We start from the raw sequence: 20,602 nt of genomic DNA, 5'->3' as shown, positions 1-20,602 counted from the left end.
ATGCATTTGCTAGAATTTATATCCACGAGACCATACATGGGTATCAATATTTCGACACCACTGAGTAGGTATGTCATGTATAAAAAAATACACTCGTGTACTCGGGCCTTAATGGTTGCATATCGACCCCTATTAGTTAGGGATTTTTGATAGCAGATGTTAGGTTATCTTTATGTACAAGAGTTGTTTTCCTATATACAAATCCCAACCCTGTCATTATTTAACTTAAAAAAATATTAAAATGTGTTTCAAATTTATACGAACTACAGTATGGTATAACTTTTCATGCTCATGTTTCTAACTTAAAGTGATGTCTTCTACCGACAATGACCAAGTTACTTTGAAAAAAATATGCATTTCCATTTAAAAAATGATAAATCTTCCTAACTAAGATTATTTGACTATTTGATTAAGAGGATTAATCATTTCTCAAACTATTAATATCAAATTCAAATCCATCGTTTTGGTATGACAACATTATTTAATCATTTTAGCTACAAACAATTCATAAATTTATTCCGATCTGGATCATACAACCCTGGTTATTAGAGTTTCTAGGAGTTGGATAAAATTTTTAAGAATATATTTAAGTACGTAAAATACCTAATATCATTCCTAACCCTGTCATTATTTAACTTAAAAAAATATTAAAATGTGTTTCAAATTTATACGAACTACAGTATGGTATAACTTTTCATGCTCATGTTTATAATTTAAAGTGATGTCTTCTACTGACAATGACCAAGTTACTTTGAAAAAAATATGCATTTCCATTTAAAAAATGATAAATCTTCCTAACTAAGATTATTTGACTATTTGATTAAGAGGATTAATCATTTCTCAAACTATTAATATCAAATTCAAATCCATCGTTTTGGTATGACAACATTATTTAATCATTTTAGCTACAAACAATTCATAAATTTATTCCGATCTGGATCATACAACCCTGGTTATTAGAGTTTCTAAGAGTTGGATAAAATTTTTAAGAATATATTTAAGTACGTAAAATACCTAATATCATTCCCAAGGAACAAATTTACTTAACACAATCAGACAAGAATAAAAACAAATCTTGCTTGATGGATCATGCAATAAAAATTCCTAAGGGAACTCCACAAAAATATTTGCAAAATCGCTAATACGCAATAATAAGCACAGCTAATAAACTGTTCCAATGTACAATTGCAAAGCGATCCGATTTCTAAGAGAGTTGGCAACAAAGAAAACCGCCAAAAAAAAAACAAAAGGCATTCAATTTTGACAAACTGAAACTGTACAGTATATCAACACATGTATCTCTCCTGCTGAAATCTGAAAACGGATTATGATTTTGCTTGACATGATAAATTTTATCTACACTCATTAACTTCATGGCTCTTTTAACCAAAACCGAACCCTTCGTTGGCTTCATGAATTGCAAGCAGAAGTCTCTCTTCCAGATGCTCCTTTGAAGGATACTCTGGTAAATCCAACTGATTGAAACTGCATCCAATCAATATATCACATTAGTTAAAATAAATATCTACAAAACAAAGTGTGATTCTTGTCAAAGATTCTGCATCTGGCGAAATAAACATAATACATTAACAAAGTCGATTGTCAAACTGAAATGTTACCATGTGTGAGCTGAGGGCAAATGATCAGGCCTTCCATATGCTTTGTGTATTTGAAACTTTTGAGCCCCTGATATGCCTTGCAAAGCACTGAATCCTTCTAAAGGCACCTGAAAGAAAACATCCACAAAAACTCATATATATAGGAATGGAAAGGGTCCTGCTAAAATAGGAAGTAAAAAATTTGAAATAAAAAAGATACCTTGGAGGTTCCAGTCACAAATTGCAACAAACGGGCCTTATCTTCTTTACTGAAGCCTTGAGCAACCTCCCAAAACCACTGAATAACAGGAGACCCAGCACTATAACCAGAGTACTCCGTATTTGCCTTCATGTCATCCACTGACAATAGCGAACAATACATAGACGTTTTCAGAAAAAAGATTTACAGTCAACATTATAATAAAAATGTAGACAAGAAACTCACAGTCAATATCCGGAAGCCCACTTATCAACAGTTCTAATTCCTTATCATGAAAGATAGATATCAGATCCCGTGAAATCAATTCATTAAACCCTTCTAAGAAAGCATTTATTTGAGGACGTATAGCAGTTGTTAGCCGATGCTCAGCAATTAAATTAACATATTTATGCTTGTTTTCCTCTGTCACTCGAATATTTCTTCCTCCCGGGATCAGTTCATAGTCGGTTACCTACATTATGAAAATCATAAATTCATACGAGTAAATAAAAGGGCGGATAATTTACAAAAAATAAAAACTTTTAATTAAGGAATGTAAATATTTTTGAACAAAAAAAAACCGCATATGTTTATAAACTGGCAAATAAAGTAATATCTGTTTTCGAAAACCGAAATTTGGTTCCTCAATTAGAAACAGTTGGATTATCTTTTTCAAAATATTTTGAATATTATGTTATCTTTTAAAAAATATCTAAAAAAAAGATGAATCCTTAATAAGTGTAATGCATTCTAAAAATGGAATCACATAAGCTTTACCTCTGATTTTTCACACAAAATCATCTTCTCTTCATCAGCATCGATACTAAATGTTAGATCCAGGATGTCACTGATATCATTCTGCAGAAGAATTACAAAAACACAAAATGACATTAGCATCACAATATTACCAAAACTTCACCAAGAGTTACCAAATCACTTACCTCAAGCATCCATTTCAAGTTCTTGAAATAACCCGGATCAATCGCTTCAATATCATGATATGTCACTTTAGCCCCAAGGATGTGCTTGTAGAAAGATCTCGTGAAATGGACATCAAGCAACTGACCATCAAATAGTGCTTTCCCAACCTAAAAAAAAGTGAAATCGTAAGCTACAAAAGCAAGAAAAGTAACTCAGGATCAATGTAGAGGTGACAATAATGGGTTTATTAGGGTTATATTTCAAATCCAATGTGTAAAAAAAAAAAAGATTGAAATAGCTTACAATAAATTGATTCATTCACAGAAAAATACAATTTACTTTGAACAGGACTCAACCCCTTTCAGCCCATCACCCAGATATTGACCCGTTTTGGCCCCAGCACATTTACTAGTTAAACACCTACAACAAGAAAGTGAAGGTACTCACAACTCTTCCAACAAATTTAAAGTATGAGAGATGTTCTGTCTGATAAACAGAATTTGGATTCGGCTGGAAGGTTGAATCGTTGCCGACAGTTGTAAAAAGCAGAGCTCCTTTATCAAATATAACCCTCGATAAAAGCTGATACCATTCCCTGGTAAGCCCACCTGCGTCAATACCTTCTTCCCCTTGGAAATTTACAGTCAACCTACCCTTCAGATCTTGTGTGGATCTCATCCTCAACTGATTATATGAATCTTCAAGAATATATGCTCGTCTTACAGAAATCCTTAGAGGGCTATGATGGTGATCATGTTGATGCTTGATTTTAGATCTAAAATGAGACCGCTTGTTGTCAAAATCAATAAACCTCGGAACCTTGAGCATAAGTGAGAATGATTTTTCAAGCAATCCGGGGTTTTGTCGTATAAATGCATTAAGTAACTTCCTATGCTTTTCTGAAAACTTCACGAACACTGCGTGTTTTTCATCAGCTTTTATTGAAGGTCCAGAAGTAGTGGCCTCATCTGTATTTGCACCAAATTCTTGTGTGCCTGCTGAATTTCCAGGGTGCAATTTCTCACACATAACAAAGAAAGATTCTATGTATGGTAAGATGTTCTGAGTGCCGGCTGGCAGGGGAGGCATAGCACCAGAGGGTCTTGAGGAGATCATCGATGAGTCGGATATATCGAGTGATGTATCAGAATAGATCTCAATTTTGCTTATACATGTGCTCAATTCCGTCCACAACGGTTCTAAAGCTGAATTTATGTCACCAACAAGGGAAAGAGTAGCGGTTTGATTGTTTTCAGTCAGTGTTTGATCTTTCTCTTGAGAAAGTGAAGCAACAAGTGAGCTCAGTGCTTGTATGACCCTTAAGATTGCTGCTCCATCTGAAGCAGTAGTAGTAATAAGTGCCTTTTCAATTTCACTGAATCGGTGTAACTCGTCCATGGCTGAAGTTGTAAGGTTCTTCATAGCACCAGCTAGCTCTGTTATGAATAAATGACTGTGACGGGGTGCGATGGTTACCAATTTCTTCAATACTTCCGCCACGAGAGCATATGCATTATCGGACAAACTAAAAACAAATGCAGATATTAACGCATGTTAGAGATTTATGTTCAAGCTTAACAACAAGCAACCAACATTGAGGGATCAAGCCTTATTAACAATGGGTCAAAAATGTAAAATATGAAAACAAGCTTAGCAATAAGTGGTCAAACAGGTTGAGCTACCCTAAAAGGTAGCTTTGATGTGTAGAACCTTCTAGGTCATTTTATTCAATTACATGGATTACCCCTTTAATAATATACCATTTATGATAAAAATTTATGAAGACTGATACCTCTAAACAAAAAGTGCTTCAGGTCAACCAACCTCAAAACAAAAAGTTACAGATCAAACATGTAAAAAGCAAGTAACATCTTAATCTTTGTGGGAATAGATCTTCCTATGAGATAAACCATCTTTGATGCATAGAACTTCCTATGACATTTTATTCAAGTATTCAAATAAATACTTCAAAATACACTTTATGGTTGCGTACAATAAAAACGTTAGGCAAAAAGTGCTTCAGATCAAACCCAGCTCAAGTCATTTATTAGCAAAGAACTAGCCACATGTAGAATGAGAGAATTAGGAGGCTAAAGATTTTGGAGAAGAAATCATTATCCTATTAAATAATCGAATGCAAATGAAAAGATAAATAAATACCTTTCACGAGCAAGCAATGAGCAGAGAAGGCGCAGTTCTGCTTGTGGCAAGTTCAGTAAAATAGTGTGTGAGTCGTCATCTGGATTAGCACCAGCAGAAGATGAGGGCTTGGAGGCATCATCAGTTTTGGATGATTTGGTATTCGTGTCAGGGTCACCAACGCTACTATCATCTAAGATGGACATTTCAGCAGGTGATTCTTCATTACCAGATACTCCATGTTCAGCAGCAGGTTGCTTGCTTTCAGCATTGTCAATGATCACATCTAACAAATTTAGTAACTGAAACACGCATCAAACACCAATCAGTCCTATTTTGAACATTACCATACTTGAAAAAAAAGTCTTCCGGAAACTACCTGCTCAAGATGCGCAATACTTCTCAAATACAATGGCTGACTCAAGAGACTCAATAGCATGGTCATGGCTAGTAAGTCCTCTTGTTGCTTTTCTGTTTCACTATCTTGAATACCCATGATGGCTTTTCCACGAGAATGACTTGGACTCTGAGAGTCCAATGAAGGTAATTTGAACTGAAGCAAAAGTTTTGCAACAAATGTATGGTTCCTGGCCAGATATGTCAAAGTCTCTAGAACACGGCGTGACACCAATGGAGGAACACCTTTAAAAATGGAGATAAAAATAATTTTAAAAACAGAACTATTTTAATCTTTAAGAAAGGTATGACTTGCAATCTAGATACTCGCATAATCCATAACATCCTTACCATCAAAGCATTGAGGACGAGAATACATAACATGACTCTGACAGGCATAGAGTCTATATGATGGCTCGGAGGTACTCAAACTATTGTCAGGCTTTCTAATATCAAGCATCAGCAGATCCATCAATATTTTTACTACAGATGTACGTGTTTCAGCATGAGCACATAAATTCAAGAGCAGTCTCTGGAGCTGCGGTTTGTATAGTGGCTGTACACATATAGAAAAAAGTAGCATCATGATGAGAAATTACAATCAGCTATGCAAGAAAATCAGTGAAGGCAGAGTATAGAAGAGTTAGGTAACAGCTCATAACACATCATGCTGACCATTACACGCTAAAAAAGTTTATCAAAACTATAACAAAAAAAATGTAGATTTTAATGCATTAGAACACATTATGTTTGACCCAGGTGACCTTTACTTAAATTGTTAAGCTTAACCTGTTTAGCTAGGGATAAAAAGTAACCCAAACCACAAATTATATAGGCACTAGGCAGTGGCCGAATTGTCATCTTAAAAAACCAGTAAACCAAAATATCACCTGAACAACACGAAGCAACCGAATCATGGCTTTAAGATCCTCTTTATCAACTAAAGGAGCTCCATCAGTCTCAACAGGCTTACTTCCTGACCTACGAGCAATGATTCCACCTGCTCTATCCATGCTAGATCCAACTCCTTCACCTCTTCTAGAAGATTCACCCCGCCTACTTCTTGGGAACATACCAAAAAGTGTCCGATTGTATCGGCGGGCAAACCGCTCTCGCAACATGTTTGCCTCCTCAACAAGAGCAGGTGGGAGATTAGCAAGAACCGCATCAGAGGATGTTAAAAGAACCTAAAGTGTACAAAAATAATATAAATAAATAAAAACATGAAACATCAACAAAAAGATAGAGAATTATACCAAAAATAGCATACCTCTTCCCGTAATTCAGAGGGGAATGTAGCAATTATTGATACGGTATCCATTTCCACAGGTTGACCTTCCAATTCTTGTGCACGGTGAACCCCTTGTGCCTGCTGTTGTGCTAAAACTTCAGCTCGAATGTCAGGGGGAAGTGCTGCAAGAAATTCAGGGTCTATGTCTCCATCATTTTGTGGTTCGCTGTTTGGAGTGGGTTGAGCCACTGGCCCCTGTCGACCGGAAAGAACTTCAGCCCGTAACTCCTCAGGAAGTGCATCCAAAAATGCTGGGTCAATCGGTGCAGAACCAGAACCAGTAGCACCATCACGATTTGCATCCTGACCAGGGTCACTTTGGTCTGTTTCCTGACTAGGGTTCTCTGAAACCTCAGTTACACTATGAAGAGAAGCATCTCTTACAGCTATTGATGTGGTGCTGAGTGGTACATTTGTTCTCCTTTGACCTTGCCTCTCACCCCCATCATCATGACCATCAGCGCTTCCAATTTCAACATCTAAACTTCGAAGGCTTTCACCTAATGTAGCCCCACTTCCACTACTTTCTTGACTCACAGCTTCAACATCACGCGAGACACCATCATTTTGGTCAAATTGCATATCAACAGATTGAGGTTGACCAACAGGCACATCTGCATCATTAATCCCTTGGGGTTCATCAACTGATGGTATGCTTTCAGAATCACGTGAGGCAATGTGATCACCTGTAGCATTGTTCTCAGTAATACTTTCAGGTACCATTCCGGATGATTCTTGGGATTGACTAGACTCAACTTTTGTTTGACCTTTTACCGTCTTGTCTTGATCGGAGCTTTTCTCGGGTGTTGGACGGCTCAATTGAGAAACCAAAAGATCCTCAAGGCCTGAGGGTATGCTAGATGCATTAGATCCACCACTTTGCGGGTCATCATTCCACATACTCAGACGATGACTAGGCTGTCCATGACGACCGTTTCTCAAAGACCGGAAAATCGAATCCAAACGTGATGAGGATGGCTCCAAATTTCTTTCAAGATACGCTTCACGAGTATCTGAGATGACAAGATAAAACACAAGTTGATAATGATAGATATAGAGAAAAGTAGAGGTGATGATTCCATCCCAGTGATTTACAAAATGGGATTTGGGTACTGTTACATATATAACAGGTCAAACAGGTGAAAGATTACTTTCTTTTAAAGCTATAAACAAGTCGAGTAGGTTGAAAGTCATCCAAAGTCTATTTAAATGCAAAAAAGGGGTCCTAAATCATCCTATTTGTAAAACAATATTTTGCAACAATATCAATTTTTTTATCAAACTTCATATACATTGTTCATTAGAAACATAACTTCTAACCAAACAGGTCAATCAACTGGGCCTACTCACCCACAGGAAACAAAAAACCCATGTTCTGACTGTACCTTTGTGACCCATGACCAACATTACTGACCTACCCACTTTGCCACATTCGTAGGACACATGTATGTGTGTGAACAAAACATAGAATTTGATAAAGGATGCATATATTTCCAAAAAAAGATTCACCTGGTTGCCTGGAAGAAACTGCACGTGCAGAAGGCTCCAATAAAAGTGGATGCTGAGACGGAACAGAACTGTCACCTGATCTTCCCAAAAGATTATAAATAGATGTAGTACGACCTTGACGTCTGGAACCAAAAACTTCAACAGGCATCACATGGAGAGTATCATTGTTAAAACTATGGTCTCTACCAAAAACCTCAATATGATCCAACACATTTATCCCATTCATTCCCTCGCCCAATCTTAATATAACTCCACCATCATCATCATCCTCGTCATCTTCATCTTCTTCCTCAATCATATCCTCGTCAAACTCATCTTCAATCTCATGATCATCTTGATCAGTGTCAGGGTGTGGCAAATGATGAACCTCATCGTCTTCGAGATCATTATGCCCATCATCATCCCCATCTTCATCTTCATCGACTTCATCTCCTTCATCACCTGACATGTCCTCATCATCTTCATCAAGGCTCTCACGAATATCAGGTTGAATTTCAAATCTTATTCCCACTGAAGCAAGACCATTTTCAAGACCTCTCGTCTCCTCAGAAGTTTCATGCATGTAATCATCTTCACTTGGGGGAGCATAACCGCCATCAATATCCTGATCATGTTCCATGTCATCTGTAACAGCTTCTGATCCACCATATGTCTGAACAGTACTAAAAGACTCGATAACTTCTGTAGGTGCAGAGCTAGCATTAGGTAAAGATACAGTTTCGGTAGATCGAGATATATCACCAGTATTCTCTGTTTCTCCATGTTGACCCTGATCAGAAGGTTTTGCCATATTATCAACTTTTGCAGAATTAGCCTCAGCAGCATGAACATGCTCTTTAGTGACCGACTCCAGAACCTTCACAAGCCCTGGTACAATCTTTAGCGAATCAGCATGATCCAAATCCAACATTTGCAATGTTTGTGTGAGCGACTTCACCAGACCAACATCTATAAATGTAACCGAAGCTTCTCCTGATATTGAAGCACCAGTAGGCGACCGTGCAGCCAGTATATCTCCAAGTAGATCAACAAAAGCTTGAATACTACTTCCAGGAGGTTGATTACCTCTACAATTATCAACAAAATCAGTAAAAGCGTTGTTGATTTCCATAAAAATTCTTCTTCTTGCCTCTGTAGAACGTACACAAGAAGCCACCAAAAACTGGCTGGCACGACCTGCTAACTTGTGCCTCCAGTCGGCATCCTTTTTTTCACGTTTAGAACTTCTCAAATGAGGAAGGAACATACAAAGAACGTGGTGAAATATTCCACTTAATTCAGCATCTTTTCGTAGTAGAACATGAACAGATGGACCATACATTAAAAGAATTTCCTTTAAGAGCTTTAATATGAATACAACTTTAGCCAAAGATGCAGATGACTCCTGCCCACTTTCTTCATTCTCGTCAGATCCCGATACAATAGCTTTACCTTTACCCTTATTTAAATTAACATCAATATCCATATCCATTACTGAAGGACTCTCTCCCGCAGCTGACTTTTCTTCTGAAGGAGGCACAAAAGTAATCACTGACTCCAAAAGTAGCTCAATTACAGTAGTAAAACTTTGAGGTGGCTTTCGATGAGATTTTGCATTCTTGGTATTTGCCTCGGGAAGTTTCGTGATACTAACCGAAGTGACCTGACCATCAGTTGCAGTTGGTGGTTTATCTTTTTCGTCTTTCTCTTTTTCTTTAGATTTATCTTTGTCACGATCTTTCAGCAAGACAACATACGGTCGTTCCCCAATCATTTCAATCTGGCAGACAGCCCGCGCAGCCTGCATAAAAATCACCGGATCCCGTGAAATGACAGAACTCAAATTTAACAGAAAGTTACGGGGGGTAAGTCTTCCGTTAGACTGTCGATTAGAAGCTGTCACAACACTATGTTTGATTTCACTTTCCATTGCTTGTTGCAGAGTTTGGGGATCTTCAAGAATATGGCGAATAATAGTTGCTGCAACATTATCAAAACCAACAAATAGGCTACTTGTAGGCAAAGATAGCAGTAAAGGCAAACCACCAGCATCTAAGAAACTAACAGCAACAGAATGAGTTCTTGTTAGTGTTGAACATAATTGAAGAACAGCATGAATTGTTTCGGCAGGAAGCAGTTTTCCTAAGAACCTACACGATATCTCAACAAATCTCTTCTGCTCATCAACATCAATATGCTTGGAAGATATTCCAGAATTTTGTTGCGACTTGTTTTGCTTTTCATCATCTATCACAATAGACTTCTCGTTACCACCATCATCTTTCTTTAGCAATTCTGAAATATCAGCATTCAACTTTTGGTCAACCTGAGCAAGCCGGTCAACAGCAAGAAAAGCTGCTGTCACCCATTTGGGAACAAACACTGTCCCGTTTTCATGTGAATGGTTATTCCAATCAGATAAAAGATCAGCTGCAACTTTCACAAAACCACTTTTAGAAGCAACTTCTCGTGCATCCTTGTCCTCATTAAGAATCAAGGCAAGAACATGAAAAAGGGATGACAGCATGTTGTTCTTTCCACCCTCAGAATCAGCACTGCAAAGCTTCACTTGTTCTAGAATAAATGATATAACATCTGATCGGTGCCGGCCATCATCTTGAGAGCAAATCATTGATAAGAGATCCCGAACTGGGAAAGCTAAAGAATCTTTCATTTCTAAAAGCTTCTTGCAAGTAGACAACAAGTCATCTACAGGTGGTAACTGCACAGTTTCCTCTTCAATCGGCTGACTACTTTCATTTGTAACAGTACTATCTTTTGCATCGGTTCCAGAATTACCAAGAGACATAGCAAGTGCTCGAGCAAGTTCATCATCCTCTGGGACTTCTTCTGGATGTGAAAACAGCCACTCCATTGCTAATTCCACACTGTTTGATCCCACTTGTCTCAACGCTTCCTCTGCTCGCGCTCTGGTAAAGCCCATTTCTACGATTGTGGAAATCGTAGTTTCATTTGGAGGAGGGCCCACGGGGCGTGATCCCGTGTTACTTGCACTTCTCACTTCAACCCCAGAAAAAACATGACGAATAATCGAAATAACAGTAGCAATGAAATCATCACTACAATCTGCGAACAGTGGATGCGACCACACAGGAAGCACAGCTTTCAAAATTGAAGATTGAAGTACCTTCACAAATACTTCGGCATCACGTGGAAATGCAATGTCTCCGGTTACAAGCGGTTGTGTAAGAAAATGCTTTGTGAATGATGACAAGATAAAAGATGATGTCACTAGATGATCCATAAGTTTACCATAACTGGCTAATGGACCATCTATCCATGACCAAACAGTTTCTTCTGAGTAGGGTTTCGGAGCTCCTTCATCCGTCTCCATTGGAGATGCAGGCGTCCTGTTGACTGAGAAAAGCAACTCACTGGTAGCTTCAAAAGTGGTCAAAACCAACTGAATTACACCACGACCATATAAACAATTCAGCAGAACAGGGTTGCAGGTGTCAGGTTTTTCTAGTAAAATTCCATCAATAAAATCTACAACCTTACCAAGAAACCGACACTTTGGTGACCACGATGTCACAGATCCAGAAGGCTTTACATGACCTTCAAAGTTCATGTGGTCAAATGTGATGGCGGCAAATGTAGAAGCCACAGATTTGGAAGCAGGAGTAACCGTCACCATATCATCTCGTCTTCTAGAAGGAAGTAACATCGCCTTTCCTAGCTCTTGAAACAAATGTGTAATATGCAATGAGAGCGACTTCATCATATCACAACAAGAAGCATAATGTGACCTTTGCTTGTCAGCTTCCCGTGCACCATCACTGCTAGCGCCATCAGAAGTCCCAGAAGGCAGTGATTGGTGGCTGCTCCCCCCAAGATGCTGTGGAGGACCAGAAGTGTGAGAAAGGTCACGATACAAAGTAATCAGATCAAAAAACTGTGACTCAAAACTCCATCCCGACATCCGTCTCCTCATTAACGGATCGAGAAACTGCCTAAAGGAATTAAATCTTTGCTCTTCGGATTCTGAAGCATTAGGTTCAGAGTGGCGAGACCCATCACCAGAGCCACCATTATCATCCTGCATTTCAGACTTTGAATCTTCAAGTAATGCAAGCTGCCATAATATTTCCCGATGAGTTTTTCCAATAGATTCTAGAACATCCTTGCTATCATTCCCGAATTCTTGAAGCAGAGCTGTGACCCATCTGTTGTCTTTTGAAGCAGCAAGAAACAAAAGGAACTCGACAAGGAAAAGTGAAGAAAAAACTCCAGAATGTGATGTTGCTTTCGGGTCCAGCAGAAACGATCCAGAAAGAACACCAAAACCATCCAAAGTTGACTTCAGATATTCCCGAAGGGCTGAACAAAAGGCCCGTGCTAAAGGAGCAGAGTGATGTTGAGTAAAACTTTTAAAAACCATGGTGCTATGCAAAGCAATAGACATCCCTTCAGATGATTGAGTGATACTCGGTCTTAATAAAAGCTTCAACAAAGCCTCAATCCCTGCTTTTTCAACAAATAACCTGCATGTTTCAGCATTCTCCATTGTTCGGTGAACTAACACCATCACATGAAAGATGCATAATTGAATAAACTGCTCATCACATATTCCTTCCGACCCTGAATCTGTAGCACCAACTAGACATGGGCCTACATTTTCTTTATCTTCAGTGTCCATATCCATAGCATTACCCTCGTTAACTTTTCCAGTTTTACCCTTGTCATCCTCTATTGAAGCAATTTTATTGATAATCTCAATAATCATATCCATACCAGTACCCCTTAATGTGGACACATGACGTAAGAGCTCCTCAACAGCATTTGCCAATGGCACAATTCCATCATTCATTGGAATCACATATTTTTTATCAGTTAAAACGTCAACCAGAAACCTTAATGCTGAGGTTTCTTTAACTGCTTCTAACCCCTTAGGGTTGAGACAAATAGCACCAATGCCATTAGGAACACATGTAAGAGCTTTTGAAGAAGGAAGAACTCCCGCTTTTACTGATGCTAGAAAAGCATTGGGAAGACCCGATTCATCCAACGATGCATAACAAGTGGGATCTTTGTGAATCATTTCACTCATAACAGTAACAGCAGCTGAATACACGTCCCCTCCAAACTTATTCACGTTTTCAAAGATCATAGAGAGGGTGGCTGGTAAAGAAACATCATGACCCCCATGAGGTCGGGTTGAATTTAATGGAGCGTAAGTAGCAGAACCAAGTGCCTTCAACAAAACTCTAATAAGACGTTTCTGTGAATAAAGTGAATCAACATTATGGTTTGTGTTTGAGGACTCCCCGATGCTCATTAAAATATCGTCTCCTATTTCTAGATCAATCACCCGAGCTACTTCTATCTGCAGTCTGTTGGTCAAAAGGTCAACTCCTCCCAAGTCCTTGAAAAGAGTGACAGCTGAATTGCTGTAGTCCATGAGTTTTTGCAGCGTCTTCACAGCCAAACATACAAGATGCATGTGTGAAGGATTTGAATTTTCTAGAAGGGGTAAAAAGGTCGGAACCATCCCTGATCCCCGTATAACACTCCCGGAACTTGATGTAGATATCACATGAAGCAAATAAAATTGAAGGAGTGCTTCAACAAATGCAACAGATGATGGGTCGCTGGTGTTGTTTAAAGACGAAATCGCCCTTTGCAGGACATTAAGAAGAATCATGCGATTTCCACCAGCAAAACTCATGCTGGACCCACTTAGAATTCGTGCCCTCTCATGAGATGATGAATATGCAGCAAGTTGAGATCCAAGAGCATGCATTGCAAGTGTGCGAATTGTCCCAGGTATTGTCTCTTCAGATTTTACTAATCTGATTAACTCATTTGTATATTCTGGCTCGTTGGCAAAAAAAGACACCAATTCATCATGAGAATCACTTGCTTGAACTAGAACAATAAAGGCAAGCAAGCTAATTTTGCTGTACAATCTGCATATTCTTGAAGAACGGAACGCATGAGCGTATCTAACTCTAGTCAACAACGAAAATCGATGCTCAGGAGGAACATTGTACTGCTCAATGATTGACTTCATCAAAGATAAATCATCTTCCTTGCGCAGATGAAGATCCAGAATGTGAATAACACTCATGCTTTGAGGGTTTGTACCGTGCAACTCAAAATAGAGGGTAGAACCTACACGGTTTTGGGAATTGTCATTTTCGGTCTGTATATCAGATGGGAACAAGCTTAGACCTTCATCTTGGGTTCTTTCGTTCATCATAACACACGAATATAAGCCCAAACCCTCTTCCTTGCTTCCCCATCCTTGAGCTAATGACAAAAGACAACTGTTTATCGCCCCGCATCCAACCAGTTTCCCACTTGCATGAAGTTTTGAAGGATTTATTTTCACGAATGCTGAAAGAGTCTCCAAGGTTGCAATGAGAACTTCGGGGTCTGTTGATGCAAGCAAGAGCTTGAAATGCTGAAGAAACAAAACAAGCTTCAAAAAATAATATATAAAAGATAAAGATGACAGGTAAAACCAATAAAATAACATCAATATCAAATACTAATACATTATGCATGACTCAGATGCATCATTACTAAGAAAAACATCCACATATTTACGTGGTGATGTCCAATATAAAAGAGTATTATTATCAACTCATTTGCCCCCTTCTTAGCTCAAGGAAATGTATTTCACTTATTTAAGATGAAAGACAACAACCCCAATCAACGCATTCAAATTTCAAATGGGTTGAACTTACTATAGCTAATATATGCATACAAGAAACCAATCAGCAAAGCATATACCATGATGCCATATACAAATCTGCTTTCATCATACCTCTAGGCCATCAAAAGAACTTTTGTTGTGGCAATTCTCTAAGATTATTTGCATCACACGAAGAATCTGGAGAACTGATTGCTTAGGGAAAGGAGTATCATCTTCTAGAGTATCTTCCAGAAGGAGATCCTTCCTGCTAGACAAGTATGTCTTGAAGTAGGTGTCAAAATGAAGAAACAGCGGCCTCCAATGATAAAAATTACCCTGATTTCAATGCAAAAGTTAAGCACTTCACATGCAGTAAATAAATCAAATAATGGCAGAAGTATGAGCTTATTACCTTGTTGTATTCCCAGTGGAAACCTGAAAGAGGAATTGCTAAGTCTTGCAATGGACACTGAATCACCTTATCTATGAAAGCCTTCACTTTCGGGGGCTGTGAAAGTATGTAAGCAAAGTAATGTTTTTTAAATCTCAAACAATTTTCACCAATTAGAAGAAATGAAACAATATCGTCAAGTGATAACCATCAGATGATGATCCAGTTATTTTTGCCAAATAATAAGTGCCGACAGGTTCTGCACTACTTTCCTACATCAGATAACATTCAAGAATGCTTACGACTATCTTGGACTTCATGCATTTATCTAAATGAATCATTGGAGAGTACCCCTTCAAAGATGTGAAGTCATATACACATAATTATGTCCAGTTCTCCACTAATAATGTTTTCTATAAAGCAATCAAAACATATGCAATGACCTAAAAGGCTAAAAGTAACACCTAATGCTGACAAATTCAACATCCTTCTTTTCATTAGATACCTCATTTAAGCCAGCTATTTATAACCGAGTTAAGAAAGAAAAACTGGTCAGTTTCCTCTTCTTCCTTACGTTGTCCGGACTAAATCAGGGTAACGCCCGTGCCAATTGTGATCCCTATACTTTATTACACGCCCTCTATGAAACAAAATTTCCTAGAACTCGCCATGTTATATATGCATTCTACTATTACACATCACTAGTCCTGATTTGTTGAGTGCATTATCATCTAAAGTTACAGGGTGTATTTGAGATACTACTCTGAAACATATATAATTAAGTTATCGGGAAAAGTGTAACACATTGTCGCCATAAGAAAATAAAATAAAAAGAAAACTAAAAATGTGCAGGTACAAAACAGCCATCACATATGAAATCTGAAACATCATATCAAGCAGAAAAAGGTAAGGAAAAGCAGACAACAGCTCGAAACCTCCTCCAAGCGCATAATCTAATGCATATCTTCCCAGAGTACATAAACTAGTTAGCTACTACTCTTTACTATGCAAAAAAAGAGCACACACTAACCTTGCTATATACATATATATATATCATACATAATACCTTTTAGACTTCAAAATTGAATGATAAATATTAAAACTTCCAGATAAAAAAGAGGTACAATTCCATCAAAATTCAAAAGAGGCACAAGGCTGCCTTCTCAATGAATATAGTAGAAAAGAAGAAACCCAAAAAAAATGCAGATCAAATTACACGCCAGAATATACAAATATACATACAATAACAATATATACATTACAAAAAACCCTTCTAATAACAATTTTTTACTCTAGACTATATCAATAAACCAAATCAATACACAAAAAAACCCAAACAAAACAATACTTAGAAAAAGTTATAAACTTTTTTATGAAAAATAAACATATAGAGCAACTATATAAACCACATACAACTATATAAGCCATAAATACACTATCAAAAACCTTCTAATCACACTATTCAAACCAGATTCAACACACACAAAATACTTTTTACTATACGTATACCTAAAGTCTCAGAATTAACTTCTATAGGACCCATGTACACATATTCACACAGCAATATACACAACCTAAACACTTCTAATCACAACTTTTAAACCAAAGTCAACACTCAAGAAGCCCTTACAAATACACTTTAAAAAGGTGTAACTTTATTTTTATTTAAAAACCACTTATAGTATCAGATTCAAAATATATACACATACACATACAACAGCTATACACACTACCAAAAACCCTTCTGAGCACATTATTCAAACCAAATTCAACACACAGGAACCCTTACAAAACAATTAATAAAGTTAAAAAAAAAATAAAAAAAAGCATACTTGTAGCCTCAAGTTTAACATATTATATATATATACACACACACACATATACATACAGCAACTATATACACATATACATACACCTATTATCAGTACCAAAAACCCTTCTAAGCACATTATTCAAACCAAATTCAACACACAAGAGCCTTTACTAAAAAATTTTAAAAAGTTATCATTTTTCTTTAAAAAAAATACTTGTAGCCTCAAGGCTCAAGTTTAACATATACAAACATATACATACAGCAACTATATACACATATACATACAACTATTATCAGTACCAAAAACCCTAAAAAAATACATAAGAAAGGTAACAAAAATTATTTTTAAAAATTCTTACAGTCTCAGAATCAAGTTTAACATTAGGACCCATATGTCCTTCACCAGAAATAAGCTGCCGTAATCTTGACGGCAAGCTCGATCTTAGATTTCCAGCCATTAAAGCACTCTACACTCTTTTACACTGCCAAAAAACACAAAAAGATTCAATTTTTAAACATTTATTTCATAAATCTTGAATCTTTATTCATAAAAAAACATAAATTTAAGATACCCACATGGAGTTTTGTAGAGATATTAAACAAGTGATGGTTTTGATAAAACATAAATGAATTAAGGGTTTATATGTCTTGTGGGTTTGAGCCCTAAATAAGGAAAAGCCCAGAAAATATATATATATATTATATATGTTTGTATATATAGGGTTCTTGTGTGTATGTGTGTGAGAGTTTGAGTGTGTGTATTGGTTAACCCTTGAATATGGAGAAAAAGAGTTGTTTGGGTTTTTTTATACAGAAGAATAGAGTCCTATGAGACCTCTTTTTGTGTAGAGAGGTTCGATGTGAAGATTATAGTCGGTTTTTGGGTTTATACACCGGTCCATTGGGTAGCTCTTTTTGATATATGAGAAGTAAAGTTAGACCATGATACAAACAATCACATAAATATCTTTAAAAATCTTTATAATTCTCAAAAATTCTTTTAAACTTTTAAGTTTCCTCTTTTCTTTCATCTAAACAAAACAAAAACAATTATGGATATACATAAAAGACATCAACAATAACAAACATACATTAAACATAATAAACATAATCACCAGCATAAAACTTTAATCGATTGCATAATCGTCTACACAAAAATTATTAACTAAAGATATCCATAAAAGACATCCTTGATTAATAATTTTTGCCCACAACTATCAACTTAAGTATATACTTCAATAGTTCAAAAACAATTTTAGTTAAGGATTTATAAAAATAATACTATTAGAGATGGTTTATATGGTTAATACTTTCATTCTTTCGGAGTCTTTCCTTATAAATATGCATCGTAGATTAATATTTAGGGAATTTAAAATTTTAAGTTTAAGTTCGAGTATAAGCAAAATTTCAGTAGGTCAAAGATGAAGTTTTTGCGAATATTGGAGTTAATATATGAAAACACAATACTGTTGAGCCCAATTTATCGTTTAGAAAAAACGGTATGCATTTTAAAGGAAGTAAAAAAAAACATTGTTTTTTTAAGAAAAATTAAAGAATAAATTGATTTTTATATTCTTGAGTTTCATTAAATAATAAGAGGCAAATTGATTCTCAATATATAATAAAAAAAACTAGAACTTGTCAGCCGAATTGAAATTGGAATGGAAAAGAATTGAAATATTAAAATATTAAAATTATCTTGCACTAGTTAATCAACCCGGGTTAACTGATAAACGCTTTACAAATAAACCGAATGATACCCGGATAACTATAAAATATATTGCCATATTAAAAATTATTATGTAAAAAACGAAACTAAACGGAAACAATAGTATTGTAGTTGTGGACACACGTTAAAACAAATTCGGTTGGCAAAAACAAAAACAAAAAGGTTATTTAGAAAATAAAAACACCATAGTTTTCAGTCTATTATAACGAAAAAATAAGATGATTAAAACTTACATAATAATGTGGACATTTAATAAAAATCAATATTAATGATACATATTTAAGAAAAGAATATTTTGAATTTTAAATAAAAAAGTATGATGATGTCATATTAAATTAAAAGGATGTGTAGTAATACAATTTTTAAAAAATCTTAATCAACCCAGATGCAATCCAGGAAGTTGCAAATATATTTCGTTATAATAAATACAAAAGTAAAATTTGTTATAAGAGACAGACATTGATCTTAACACTATCAAATATTGAATTCAATAATGAACAAAATATCGTAACTATAAATTTGTAATTAATAAAAATTGTTATAGGTGTTGACATTAATTAGACTATACAAGCTTCAAAGTATAAAAATACTAGCATCATCATCACTATGTAATAATAATATAGCCTACAACCTATAAAAACAAAACATATTTTACATATTTATAATCATAAACTCAATACACTAGCGAGATAAACTAATAGACATGTAGTTATGCATTTTAATATCAAAATAAATTGTTACATGGAGATAGATATATAGAAAATATCCTTAATTTTAATTTATAAATATTTTATCAAGATTTAAGTGGAAATTCTAAACTATGATGACTAAATAAAGAAAATGCTAAATTAGAATAATTATATTTTTGTAATGTGACATCATCGTTAATTATATAGAATGTAAGAAAGAATTACAATATGACACATAAGATTTTTTCTTCTAGAAACAATCTTCCTTTATTAATAATAGAGATTTGGTGAATACAAATGAACGAAATTCAATTACATGAATTATTTTAATATAAAACATCTCAAATAACCAATTTAACCTTTGATGCATTCTTATAATATAATACTTGTTCTATGTCAAACAACCTTTTTCTTTTTACAATGAACCTTCATCGATCCCGACTTTTACAACACAACACACCTTTTGCTCCAACATACAAACCAACACCCTTTTCCTTAATATCAGACCAATGGGGTGAAACCCCAATGGTACCACCTCCTAACAAAGAGTTCTAGACAGCTAAAAAGCACGGGTTCGAATCATTGCTTAGCAGATTCCTTGTCACCTATTTCTCTAGAGAGTCACCGGACTCTAGTCTATGCGGGAGTGACTTAGAAAACCTATTCGGTACATGGGACGAAATGGTTCTTATCCATTTACCCTTTTTCTAATAACTGCTTTAATTCCGGTTTTAATGAGTTTATACAAACCAATAAGTTGTTTAATCCTTTATTATGCATTACTCTTTTTTGTATTTCTCTTTTTATTCGTAACAAAAACATCAATGAAATTTATATTTTGTGTTTAATTTACATTTCAGCATTAATTGTTGTTGTTAAATGCATTTAATATACCATAAAATATCCCCGACAAACATTACTTATGTTTAACTTTAATTGTTATTTACAAAAGAGATCTTTTTGTAAAAGTGTATGTTTTTATTTTGAACTCAATAATGAAAATAATTAACTTTTTTTATATTATTTTTTTCATGTAAACTCGAAAATGACATTTACTTTTATAATTTGTTTCCGTTTTCGATCATTTTGTTTCCTTTTTTATATCTTTTTTCTCTATGTATCAAACTCAAAAATACAATGTAATTATGTTGTTCCAGACTAATCTAATAACCATCCCTTTAATTTAAGGACAAAAACTAAACAACATTTAAGATGGTTTAAATCCCTTATTTGAGATTATGATATCCATAAATAAATAAAAAATAATAAAGTGAACGATGAGTATTT

General features: G+C 35.6%; 1 protein-coding gene across 1 annotated transcript; it reads right to left on the bottom strand.

The window, feature by feature from the left end:
- Positions 1 to 1,124: 1,124 nt before the first annotated feature.
- LOC122606861 (E3 ubiquitin-protein ligase UPL2-like) lies at positions 1,125 to 17,728 on the bottom strand. The gene is made up of 17 exons (XM_043779741.1): positions 17,474 to 17,728; positions 17,257 to 17,379; positions 15,106 to 15,201; positions 14,826 to 15,029; positions 8,054 to 14,459; positions 6,524 to 7,557; positions 6,144 to 6,440; positions 5,605 to 5,809; positions 5,237 to 5,499; positions 4,879 to 5,159; positions 3,166 to 4,243; positions 2,739 to 2,885; positions 2,575 to 2,655; positions 2,044 to 2,269; positions 1,819 to 1,958; positions 1,620 to 1,726; positions 1,125 to 1,485 (listed from the first exon to the last, which is right to left on the bottom strand). The coding sequence occupies exons 2-17, from the start codon at positions 17,353 to 17,355 to the stop codon at positions 1,383 to 1,385; spliced, it is 10,767 nt and encodes a 3,588-aa protein (XP_043635676.1). The 5' UTR covers positions 17,356 to 17,379; positions 17,474 to 17,728; the 3' UTR covers positions 1,125 to 1,382.
- Positions 17,729 to 20,602: the final 2,874 nt, after the last annotated feature.

This window comes from Erigeron canadensis, chromosome 7, assembly GCF_010389155.1.
Source record: "Erigeron canadensis isolate Cc75 chromosome 7, C_canadensis_v1, whole genome shotgun sequence".
NCBI classification, from domain to species: Eukaryota; Viridiplantae; Streptophyta; class Magnoliopsida; order Asterales; family Asteraceae; genus Erigeron; species Erigeron canadensis.
The sequence above is the reverse complement of the archived record's forward strand: the minus strand, read 5'-3'. Positions and strand labels throughout refer to the sequence as shown.